A 13,449-nucleotide genomic window follows, 5' to 3' on the forward strand; every position below is an offset into this window, starting at 1 on the left:
GAATTTAAATGCCAGCTTTACAAGTAAGGAGAAACTTGACCTTAGTTGCTTGTGCTGAATGAACAATTGGGTGTGGTACTCTACTTTTGAAATTTGGTTCCATTGACTTCAATGAAACCGTGTTTCGGAAACTGAATACAATGTGCAGCTGCTGCTTTCCAATGTGCATTTGGTGCATGCAGTGGAGGACAATTCTTACCCTTTTCCTGTACATATTGTACTATTGGAAGGATTATCATCAGAGAGCACTCTATAACAACTGGATATCATTTTCAATAATCCATGTCATTTTCTACAGATGTTGGAGCACTTAAATGGAGACTTTTTTGAACATTATTGTGTTATGGACTATAGCCATACAACTACTGGTCTCTGTCCTATTTGTATTTTGCCTTTAAATAAATTAGTTTCCCTGATGGTTCCATCAGTTTCCCCTGTCAGTAGCTGAGCTACTTCAATCGAGAAGGTTGAGATCTTGCTGTGTCATATAAACCCAACCCACAAAGATTAAGGGTGCTACAATTAGATGTCTTGGTTGGGTAGGTCTGGGGGTTCTGATGTGAATTGGTTGTGTATCACTTTGCAATCAAACAACATGGTCAAACTATGGTCAGGTTTTATATATAATAGTGGTACAAATGACCTCTCATCTGTGGGCTGGACCTTAGCAAGGAATCACTTCTTTGGGAAGAGGAGGATAAGGCCAGGGAGAAAATGACAGATTCTACCTGGATCATTTCAGTGCCTCATGCTTCTTAATAATGCTAAAACATACTCTGCAAATGCAGCTCCTAGCCTTACCTGATTTAGCAAGTATTTATAAAGCTGCTTCAGGGGATTTTGTGTTTTAATTCCCTGTCACACCAATACCTCATGTGATACTAATGACTGTAGAGGCATTGCAGAGGGCAGATCTTCCTATAACTGACAAGCTGTCTAATCTTCCTATAATCGACGAGCTGTCTGATCTCCCTGGTCACAATCCTTTGCAAACCTGCTGGTTCTTCTTCCAGTGATCCCCTTGTTTATTCTTCTGATGGGAGATGGGCTCCCAGTGGATCAGTGAGGCCCCATGGGGCACAGGGCCTTTCTCACTGTCTGGCTGGCCCTGCCACTGAATTTCACTGGAGCCACAGGAAGATGCTGAGGTGGGGTGTTAGGGGGCGGAGGGGGGGAATGGGAGAGGCTGGGGATGAAACTGGATGCTGGCAGAGTTGGGGGAGGTGGATGTTGGAAAGACTGGGGACCTGGAATGGACAGCTGGGGGAAGGTGAAGATTGTGAGGACTGAAGATCCCAAGGGTCAAACCTATAGTTGACCCTTACCTTGTGCCTATGACTGCCACCAGCCTTGCCAGTGGCGGTGTTTCCTGTAGCCCATTTAATGGCCTTGGACAGGAAACCCTGCTGCTCCTGTTAGTGACATGCTGCGCATTATGGCTGCAATTCCCCAGTCAAGCAGATTAACAGAAAGTAGTGGTCTGGGCAGCCAGGAAAATTAACCCTTCTGTTCAAAGCATTAGTGAAGGTACATTGAAGTTGTTAGAGAAGAACAGAGGAACTTTACAGAGGCTCTGTGAGCTTTGCCACAGCTTGGATGTGCCTTCTGCCAGTCAAGTTGGTACTGCCTGGATTGACAGACACCTGTTGTTGCAGAGGGAAGGAGATTGTGCTGGCACATCAAGCTTTACGGGAAACTCACCACAGCAGTGAAGTCACTGCAGGAATGATGGGCAGCAAATTGGGAGCACGACAGACAACTTAGGCTGGAGCCTGCCTGCTGACCGACCATCTGAGAAGAAAATCCTGTAAATGTTGAGAGTTACATGAAGGCCTGCTGGTGGGATCTAGAAAATCTGCCTCAGTTATGGCCCAACAGACCTGCTGGACTTCCTATCAGTGATGCAAAGCAATAGGAAGAATGCAATATACCCCACTTTAATGATAATATTTAATGAATAAGAGATTTATTTGGTTGGTGACACTGATGATAAACTCAAAGAGACTTTTGTGTAGTGGGACCAACAAATGCTAATGAACTATTTCACACAAAAAAAACAAGAAATGATACAAACATTGCCCTGCTGATAAGCGGCATTGGATTCTGACAGGTATCTTACCAGCAAGTCATTGAGAAGGCCAACATGTACTTAAATAAAATACAAACTGTGCACTCTTCAGTAATCTTTGCCAGGCTGGGCATGTACAGGTTTAAAAGAATGAGACGTGATCTCATTGAAACATAACAAAATTCTCTCAGGGATTGACAGGATGGACGTGGAGTTGATGTTTTCCCTGGATGGGATCACAGTCTCAAAACAAGGGAATGCCCATTCAAGACAGAAATGAGAAGTAATTTTTCCAGACTGAGAGGCTTGAATCTTTGGAATTCTCTCAGAGGGCCATCATTGGGGGCTTTTAAAAGGGGCTTGGATGGGCACATGAATGAGAGGAAAATGGAGGGATGTGGGCATTCTGTAGGTAGAAGGGAATAGCTATGTCGGCACAACATTGTGAGCTGAAGAGCCTGTTCTGTGCTATGTTCCAAGGCTCAGTCTATGAATATAGGTTTTTAAATATCAAGGGAATCAAGGGATAGGGGATAGGGGTTTAGTGCAGGAAAGTAGCACTGGGTGAATGATCAGTCTAATGTTATTGAGTGGTGGAGCAGGCGTAAGGGGCTGAATGTTCTTATGTTCCAGCATACGCAGAGATCTACAGTGAATTTAAATATCCCAGCTTGGTACACACCATTTAAATTGGATAAGGCAGTGAAGAAGCACCAACTCGATTTTGTCCATACTCTAAGCTCATGAATGTGTACTTCCAACAGAGAAACACTGGTTACTTATAAGGAGTAATAACCCTGCCTCACACCCTCCTTATTCCATTATCGAATTGCACAGACTGTCAATCAAGGTGGAAGCTTTCTTCCCCCATATGTTTCAGCTATTTACTGGATAAACTCACTGTAGGATTCAACAAAATCAAAATATTGCATGTCTTTTAAAACCCACTGTTAAAGAGGAAGAAGCAATGTCTGCTGTAGTTTGAAGGAAGGCTGTCTCCTATAAATTATCATAACCATTCCACATGCTTTGAAGAAGTATTTGGTAAGCACAGGGTCAGAAAATGCAAAAGAATGCTAAGCTGAAATGCTGGATTTAATTTAAAGAGATGTTGCTATTAATAGTTTAATGATGAAAATTTATGCTCACCATTGCAGCTGGATCCATTGGGTCTTGTTTTCCAGGCAAACAGTCAAGCATGAGCATTTTGAGCAAACTTCAGTCCCAGAAAGAGTCAGCCTTTCCACCTGTTAAACAAAAGGATTTTGAACATGATCAGTGTACTCACTCTGTGCCTACCTGAAAAGCACAACTCAAGTGGATTAAGCACTCTTGAGAAACATGACCTTCACTCAATATTGGGCCCCTTTTCCCAGAGGGCTATAAAACAACACCATCTCATAAATACCCCACCCCTGCAGAGGAGGGCATGGGTTATTGCCAATAATTGCACATGGCTATTGGCCTTCAATTCGACAGAAAACGTAGTTCATTCCAAAACACCACCTAAAAAAAGGATAGGATATCTCATCTGCTTGGCGAGTCCCCAGCTCATGAGTACATCCCCAAAGGTTAATTACCCTCACCTTGACATAGTGAATACCCCTTCACTGTGTTGTCTCCACAGTGTGATGTCTCCACCAAGGGAATCCTCCCGATCTGTGCAAGCATTCATTACGCGAATGCCCTGACCATTAAAAGGTATTGAGAACACATCAGGGTTGAAAGCTATTGCCTAGTTTGTCTCTCGTGTTGATAAATGATAAATGCTAAATTTAATATTGGTTTAAATGGAGCAAGTGCAAATGTTTGCCTTTTTATAAAGCTTTTTGCTATGTTTGGATTTTAAACTAAAATAGGTACATAAAATTGCATTTATAATTATTCTAACATTATTTTTAACATTGTTAATATTAATAATTTTGAATTGATACTTCTTCCACATTTTTTGTGATAATGTAAAGTCTCAGTGGAAGCTCAGTGCACATTTAAAGATGCACTTTATTGATTAATATATTATATTATACTTCATGCTCAAATTAATTGAGTAATGCATTCTTGCATAAAGAATGCATTTACAGAGCACATCACAGGACTTTTGAGAGTTTTGGATACAGCAACAAAACAGAATTTTTACAGCTGCTACACAAAATAATTTAAAGGAAAACCATCTTCCTGCGTAAATATATCCCAAACACTTCTATTTATTTACAAATACAGTACATAAAATAAATATGCAAAAAGACACAAGTTAGACTTGTGGAAGATGCCATTGTAATTTTGCCTGGCCCTTATGGATCTTCCTAAATTATCACACAGAAATGCTTGTCAAACACTTTCTCATAAAGATAGGACTCATCCAAAGAGCCCTTCTGCTTTTTTCCAAAACTGCTGATGATGCACATCTCCTTTATGTTCAAATGTAGTTCTAAAAGACTTGTTTTAATTTTGCAAGTGACCTCCTGTTCACATTAAATGCATTCACTAGTGATATTACAATACAGGTGAACAACTTGCAGAAAACATAAAGTTACTGTAAACAAGTTTGAGTAACTTGGAACAAATTTGTATAGCTGACACAGAGCTACCCCACTGGGCCCTCATACAAGGAACTTGGCCCAGAGATCTACAGCTCTCCACTGACCTCCTCATCCAGAAAGGAGTATTTGGAAAAGTGCCTCTCTTACCACTTTGCAAAGGCTATCCCTCTTTGAATAAACATGCATCCTATCACTGACTGGTTTAATTATCTGTAATATAATATAGTAAAATGGAAATCTCAGTCCACTCCTAGCCATTTTCTGGGTGAAATTTCCCACTAATCACAGATAAACAGATAATGTGTTTAACATTGCCTGAGACTCCAGCTGGCAAGGTTGGGTAGGGGATTCCTGCTCACCTTGGCCCTTTGGGTGCCTGATTTCTGCCAAAGTTAAAATTATAACTCCTTGTAATAACATTTTAGCTATTGTATTAGTTCCATGCCTGGCTAGTAGATATTATAAGAATGATTTTTTAAAATTTGTCCAAATCCAGGCCAAACAAAATACAATCTTAAGATACATTTTAATTTAAAGAAATAGGCTCTATTGTGTTAGTGGGTGTACTTCTCCTTCAGTTAGCACCATCCTGGTTAGCAAATAATTCCCTAGTCATAAGGAGTGACAGGCCCTGTTGTCTTTGTTTAGAACCACACAGTGGGGCAGGAGTAAGCTGCCATCCTCTTATTTACTAGGAGGTGTAACTTTACACAAATGAATCTACCAAAGGGTGGATCACTCATCATTGTTTTAGCCAGTGAGGACAGATCGCCCAAACAACAGCTGAGAAGAACCTGTTACATGAAATATAGTAGGAAGGGTGTGCTGGTCTTTGTTAGAAGTAGAATGTCTCACGGGACAAACGGTGTGGCAGGTCTCCTCACCCACCCAAGCTGCTGGGAAGAATTGTATTCTCCAACCTAGACATTGACAATCTTTTAAGGGCAGCAACAAAGCAACTGTAATAATCGTCCATCCCAAAAGAGAAAGCAGCATTAAAAATCTTTTGGCAGAACTGGACCGCCAGTGTTTCCTGAGAAGTACTTGTTACACCCTCATTGTTCTGGTAACATTTTATTTTAAATTACAGGATTTCTAGAAAGATAAATCAGGTCTAAGAGAAAGGAACAAAGTTGCATTTATACAATGTCAATCATCCCCTCGGGATATCTCATAGTGCTTATATCCAATGATGTACTTCTGGAGTTAATCACCATTGTAATATAAGATGGGTAGTGACAAATTTGAGACTAAGTCCCCAAACTAGCAATGTGATAATGGCCAGATAATCTATTTGATGATGTTGAGGGATAGATATTGTCTGTGGCATGGGGCGATGGTTGGTATGGATGTGGTGGGCTGATGGACTTTTTCAGTGCTATATGACTTCATGACTCTGTAACTACCCTGCACGACCCAAGAACAATAAAATGATTATACAATATTATGTGGGGATGGAGTAGGGGTAGCGGCAAGCATGGAGAGGGCTGTTAAGGTGAGGTACAAGGAATTTTTCATTTGAAAACTTTGGCTTCTGTGTCCATAAACCTCTGCTGGGAGTTGCTGGCCAGTAAGACTCCAAGTGCTCAATGTATAATCTTCTCAAGGTGTGTTATTGTGCTTTTCAAGGCAGATTTCTCCATAGCTGCCCCATTTGCAAGTTTGGGGAAAGATCAGCAGGAACCCTGAAGAAAGTTCATAGACAGGCATTTTCCACTGACGTCCTGACCTCAGTGAGAGGTCAGAACTATTTATGCAGGAACAGCTAAGGATAAATGAGCCACAGGTGAGAGCCGGCGCACGGTGCTGGATTCAGTTGAGAGCTCACATCATTACAATACCTCCTCCAATATCACTTGATTTCAGTCAATGCAGTATATGCAGAGATTCACCTCAGCCGGGGTAGCTTCTCATGGACTTTTCTGCTCTTAATAACAAAGTTGACTATTAATTGGTGAATATTAATTGGGCATCCTTGCTTCCCAGCTGCACAGAAGACTGATCAGACATCTTGCACAATGCTGTGGCCATGACCAGGTCTGTGAGCAGAAGTGAAAGTAGCAATTGTAGTAACTTGTGCCAGATGGTGAAAACAGGGTCGATTCCATAGTGCCAGAAGGTCAAGAACCACTTCTGCTAAAGCAGTTCCTTAAACAATAGGGGCAAAATTTAGGGGCATAAGGCAGAAACCAGAGGGATCCTGCACCAATCAAAAATCCTGCTGAGAAGATTAGGGTAGGAATAACATGAGGATCATAGTAAAACAGAATAGTATTATACACCCCTCTTAATGCATACACGCGCGCGCGCGCACACACAAATACACACATGCACACACATGTAGACTTTCTACATATTATCATAATGGAGGCAAACCCATACCTTTAATAAACCTAAAACAAGGGATTGACAATGAGCTGTAAGTTTACCAAAAGATGTGGAACTATGTTTGCATGATGAAGTTTCTATATCGTGTTTTTTAACAAAAAGATGAGCCAACATAAAATAGATGACTAACACCTTTACTAAATTTGCAGAAAAATGGGGGGGTTTAACTTTCTTACGAATTTCACACAAAACAATTTCAAACTCCAAAGGCTCCAATGACAGCTAAAATTTCTTATCTCAGACTGCTTGGCTAGATAGATCCACTGACTCCAAACAATAGGGTAACTTTCCCACACATGGATCAAAAGAAACAGCGATGAGCATTTCCACAATACAGGATATAAAGTACCTTTCACAGATAATGATCCACTACCCCTTCATTATAGACCATGACTTGAAGGCATGTGCAAATTCTCCAAAAGCAGCCTCCATTTCCAAAAGGTAGACATTTTTCAAATAAAGGATATAAAAACCAAAAGAAAGGGTTACGTTGAACACAGAATTAGTCCTGTTTCTGATGGGAATCTGCAAGCTTCTTGGTTAGAGATAAGCTGCTGCTCCCTTTACCTTCCACCCATCAATTCCAGGAACTCAAGTTACACTGCCCACTAATTAACAAAACTGCACCGTGTTTCTCCTTGCCAGCTTGTCTTGTCATAGTTTGTCTTTAGATCTATTGTCATCCAGGGACACAGAGGTCTAATTATTGCTTTCCTTACATTTCACAGCTAGTTAACATTACAGTGCAAAATGCACTATTCACTTGTTTCTTAAAGATCTCTAAATTCTTCTCACCTCTATATTCTACAAGACATATTGGTGTCTTGCCTTCCATGTGTCCTTTGTAGATAGGGTAGTGTGTGAAAACTCATGTATCCAGGAACTTTAGTTTCTCTTGTTCAGGCTGTATTTTATCCTTTTAAAGATTTTGGCAAGGGAAAAAAAAGCTGTATCATTCTTGCCTAAAAGAGTAATACCATTCAGAACATATCCTTTAACAAACGAGTCATCCAGGTTGGATATGTTTACATGGTTTTGATTGAGAAATCACACTATCCTTAAAGATTTATTGAGCAGAATCATTTGTATGTGACAAGAGATGTCTGTATTCTGATCTACCTATCAGAATTATTTATCAAACTATTGCCCACCTGTCTCATGTGGCACTACAACTCCTCAGACCACAGAGAACTTCAGGCAGCCCAACCAATAGAAAGGATTAACTCAAACCTTGACCTTCAAAATCACAAAACAATAATTAACCACAATTTTGACTCAAATCATGGAAGCCCAAGTGGGAACCCCCAACTCAATGCTATCACTTGACCAGTGTTTGACAAGGCCCAACCAAAGGATTGCTGGGACAGAAATAATACTGGTAACTAAGAACTCATCACCAATCCCACAAAAGTAGCTCCAGAGCAAGTCCTGTTGTGAGGACTATGAACGGTCGTCACTGATGCCAGACTACCTACCTGAGAAGCAGTCATCTCCATCACCATTAGGAAATTAAATCTACCCCTGCATGTAACTCTTGGTATGAAACCTGCATTGTAAACCATTGGCTAATGTAGAAGTTTGCCAACATTTTCCTACACATCCATTAGGCAACATCCAAACTCTGATATCTTATTTTAGCATTGGTTCAATCGACATATGAGAGAAGATCACATTAGCCTGGCTTGTTATTTTCTCCAGTGAATTTGTTAATCCAGGAGGTATAGTACAAAAGTGAGTTAGGACAGAGACCACTGCCTATAATTGCTCACAGCATCGATTCCAACAGTGATGTTATAAAATAAGTGGCAGACTCTTAATGTCTCTGGTAGCACAGAAACTGATTTCAAAATGGTAGATTCTTCTGCGGCAGAGGCTGCAAAACTAAATCCCCACTGGTGCTTGCACTGCACTCTTTGGGAGACACATTGCTCTGGTTACAAGTAGCTGAAAGCTCAGCTCACTTATACAGTTCTGCAGTGAACTTCAGGCATTAAATCAGAAAATATTGGAAATGTAAGGTTTATTAAGTAAGCACTAAGGTAGGGAAAAGGAAGAGGAAGGAAAGGACAAAAGGCAAGGTCTTGTGATAGGGTGGAGGGCAGGAGAGCTTAAATGACAACAAGGATGATATTGCAAGGCAAAAAAGTGTAGTGGGACAGGTAAAAGAAAGCACAGGTTGGCTGAGATAAGCGTAAAGGGAAATAGTAGAATCATTGCCAGCAGCTGCTGTACGAAGAAAAATTGCCACGGTAGTTAAGATCTGAAATTGTTAGATTTAGTTTTGAGGCTGAAAGATTATAAATATCTGATCAAAAGATGAGATCCTCTTCTGTGGAGCTTATGTGCATTGAGGACAGAGAGGTCAGAGTGGAAGTGACTTGGAGACTGAAAGTGAGTCAGGGTCACTCACACTGTTGGACAAGAGGTGAATTACAAAGCAGTGCAGATATTGTTGTGGAGAAGTGGTTAGGTTATTGAACCAATAATCTAGAGGTCTGTCTAGCAATCTTTGGACAGGAGTTCAAATCCAGCTGTGGAATGTAAATTCAGTCAAAATCATTGAATTTAATAAAACTAATCTTAGTATTGTGAATACAAAGCTACCAGATTTTCCTAAAAATCCATCCAGTTCACTTATGACCTTTGAAGAAAGGATCCTCTTCCATTCTAACCTGGAATGGCTGGTATGTGAGAAACAAAGGACCGCAGATACCAGAATCTAGATGAAAAACACTAATGATGCTGGAGGAACTCAGCAGGTCAGGCAGCATCTGTAGAGAAAAGGTCCTGACCCAAAACGTTGACCGCCTGCTCTTCTCCACGGATGCTACCTGGCCTGCTGAGTTCCTCCAGCATCGTAGTGTTTTTCTTCATGGCCTGTATGTGACTCCAGCCCCACAGCAACTTGGCTGATTCTTAAATGCCTTTGTACTGGACTAGAAAGTCAATCAGCTGTACCATAACTGTGATATTAAAGCAAAAAGGAATTAAAATGAGTGGACCACCTGGCATTGACATAGGTACTGAATATGGTCACAGCAAAGTTGTTCTGAGCACAGTATCTCCCTCACAAACATCTGGGGACCGATGTCTAAATTGGGAGAGCTGTCTCACAGACTGGTCAAGCAACAGCTGGACATACTCATACTCACAGTATGGTACCTTACAGATATTCGCTGAGTGTGTCCCATCCCACTGGAAGGACAGATCCACCAGAGAAAGTGCCACAAGTGGGAGGGAGTACTCATCATTGACTCATGGTATCAAGTCAACCAGGAGCAGATAAATCTCTTCTTGGTTACCACCTACTGCTCTTCTTCAGCTGATGAATCAGTGCTCCTCCTTGTTGAATAACAGTTGGAAGAAGTGCTGAAAATAGCAAGGGCACAGAATGTACTTTGGATGGGGGACTTCATCTAAGAGTGGCTTGGTAGCTCCTTTGCTGATGGAGCTGATGGAGTCCTGAAGGACATAGCTGCCAGTCTGAGGCAGGTGGTGAGTGGAATGTTCTTTGAGCCTCCTCCTGCCATTAGCTGTTTAATTGAAAATCACTATTCACAATTAGATGTGGTAGAACTGCACGGATTTAATCTGATCCATTGGTCATGAGGTTGCTCAGCTCTGTCAATTGCAAGCTATTTTTGCAGTTTAGCAGACATGTAATCCAGTTGACATCTCATTTTTAGGTATACCTAGTTCCAGTCCCAGCATGTTTTTTTGCACTCCTCATTGAACCAGGGTTAATCCCCTTGCTTGGTAGACTGAAGGATATCGCAAACCATGAGGTTACAAATTGTGAGAATGAGGCTCAAAATGAAGTTACAAATTGTGCCTGTGTAGATTTCTGCTGCTGCTGATAGTCCACAACATCTCATGGGTTTCCAGTTTTGAGTTTCCAGATCACTCCTGTGTCCATCCCATGTTACATGATCATTGAATCACACAGCAGGGCATCCTTGATGTAGAGATGGGACTTGGTCTCCTCAAGTGTTGTGGGTTGATCACTCCAGCTAATGTTGTAATGAACAGATGCATCTGCACAGGTGGATTGTGAGGATGAGGATGAGTTCAGTAGGTTATCCACAGTACACTTACAACACCCACCACGTACCACCATTGTGGAAAATTGAGGTGCATGATGGAGACGCAAGACCTGAACAGAATATGTGATGATCTACACACAAGACATGCAACATTAGGAAGATGTGAAGCTTTAAGACAAATCTCTAAAAAACCTCAAAACCTGAAAAACATATTCAAGTTGGTTGCTTAATTGGCCACTGTACATTGCCCCTATTGTGGAGGTAAGTGGTGAAATCTGGGGGCGAGTTGAAGGGAATGAGGAGAGAATAAAATGGGATTAGTGTAGAATTAGTGTGAATGGGTGTTTGATGGTCAGGGCAGACATGGTGGGCCGAAGGGCCTGTTTCCATGCTCAATGGTTATGACTCATCACTGCCATACAAACATCTGTTATGATGTCGTCTACTAAAATTCACAGTATCTAAAGCAGTTTTGAAATGCTCTTATTAAAAGTGCAGTACTAAAATAATTTGATAGTTACAAATATAATCTATGATATAATTGCGCTAGTTATAAAGTTTCCTTGCAGTCCAAGTTAAACAGTTTGCAAATATTTGTATTGATGTCATCTTTCTATAACTGATTTACATATCAGGAATCAATATTGGCTTCACAATGGGTAGGGTGTATCCTGACTCAACAAAGCTTCCTTCTGTCCATTTACTGAGAATGAGTACACGTATGTGTTCAGAAAGGTAGGGGACAAAGGAAAGACAGCATAGCTATCGGGAAGATGCCTGTATGAACTTCAGCACAATTGAATTAATGTCAAAATACCTCTGCTGATTTTTCTGTCCTTGTTTTTGCACATAAAGTCATAAAGGAAATGAGCAGTGGATATAAATTAATCACAATTACACTCAGCTCCTGATGGAAAAAAAGCCCTTCCTTTTATAACAATAGCTTTAGGATCCTCATTTATTGTCAAAACTAAGTAGTTCTAATGACCTCAGGATGTGGCAAAGCACTTTACTACAAAAGAACTACTTTTGAAGCGTAGTTGTTATTGCAATGTAGGAAATGCAGTTGCAAATTTGTGCACAGCAAGCTCCCATAAAAACAATGAAATAAATTATTTGATGATGTGTTTTAGATGTCATTTAAGAGATAAATATTAGCTAAAACAACTTCACTACTTCTCTTTCAATTCTTTGCACTTTATCAAGGCCTGGGTTTACCAAAAGCAGCACTTTTGACATGTCCTTGGAACTCATAAGCAGAGCCAGGCTAGATTTTGTGCTTAAGGAACTTAAATCCACAACCTTTCGACTGAGTGTCAAGAATTGTGAGAAGCTAAGGCTAATGACTGACATCAAAGTCATCGGTCTGAAAGTTCTGTTATGTGTTGCAACATTTATAGCGACTATGAGATTGTGTTCCTGAGAAAAGTCTTCTATTGAATGAAATTTGGACCCACTGTGTGGATGGTGAGGTCTGTAATTTTCCATTAGCTCCTTCCTGTGTCTGACACATTAGTTCACAGAGATGCCTGGCCATGCATAATGGCATCCAATGTCACTTCTCCGACTTTCATCTAGGCATGTGTGTCTTGTGGATGGTGCAGGTCACTTGCAAAGAAGCATTCCATAACATGCATCTATGACATGCTTTGACATAAGGAAAGCCTGTCCAGGCACATTCCAACCCTGAGGAACCAGCTTCATGTAGGTCTGATGTCACAAAAAACTTACTCCTCACCTCACTCAGTACTGTCCATGCCACTAAGTAGCCACTTCTTCACTTTCATCTAATCTCATTGCGATGCTGCCACTATCCTCCACTGCTGATGCTCTGACCATGTCCTTGAGGGCTCGATCACCAACTCCTTTCATGGACAACCCAACCTTTCCTCCCACTCCATCAGAACCTCTGTTTCCTATGCACCTCCAATAAACCATGACCTGCCAGTTTATCTTTATGTGTCATTAAATCCCCTTTCATTTTTAAAGAATTAATAAATATTGATCTTTCAAGCTGCAAGTTTCAGAATTAACTCATGACATGCATTACCTCATGAAACTAATCCCTGATAAACACTGCCTGACAAACTTACATAGAAATGACGCACAAATTTCCCTAAACATAAGGAGATTAAAAAGGTAACCTATTGAGTTATTTGCTAAAGGTGGAGGGCTTTTGTAGTTGAAAAATTATCTGCATGGTAAAAGGTGAAGGCAGATAATATCAATATAAAACTAAGATGATACATTCAGAATGAAAAAGTACAACGCATTAAAGGCAGGAAGATGTGTCTGTATTGAAACTCTTCTCAGGCACATGTACAAATCAAAGTGATTCTGAGCAAAACTGAAGCAATGCAAAACTGAAGTTTCATGGTTCCAACATCAATGCAAACCCACAGGAGAACAA

General features: G+C 40.7%; 1 protein-coding gene across 5 annotated transcripts in view; it reads right to left on the minus strand.

The window, feature by feature from the left end:
* The window catches only part of LOC127585664 (Krueppel-like factor 3), a 65,663-nt gene that overhangs the window by 26,085 nt on the left and 26,129 nt on the right, over positions 1–13,449 (minus strand). For all 5 annotated transcript variants that reach the window (XM_052043327.1, XM_052043337.1, XM_052043309.1 and 2 more), the window contains exon 3: positions 3,218–3,315. In XM_052043327.1, coding sequence (XP_051899287.1) covers positions 3,218–3,274 — 57 coding nt within the window. In that variant the 5' untranslated portion in view covers positions 3,275–3,315. The remainder of the gene's footprint in view (positions 1–3,217; positions 3,316–13,449) is intronic.

Source organism: Pristis pectinata, chromosome 2 (assembly GCF_009764475.1).
Source record: "Pristis pectinata isolate sPriPec2 chromosome 2, sPriPec2.1.pri, whole genome shotgun sequence".
Classification (NCBI taxonomy): Eukaryota; Metazoa; Chordata; class Chondrichthyes; order Rhinopristiformes; family Pristidae; genus Pristis; species Pristis pectinata.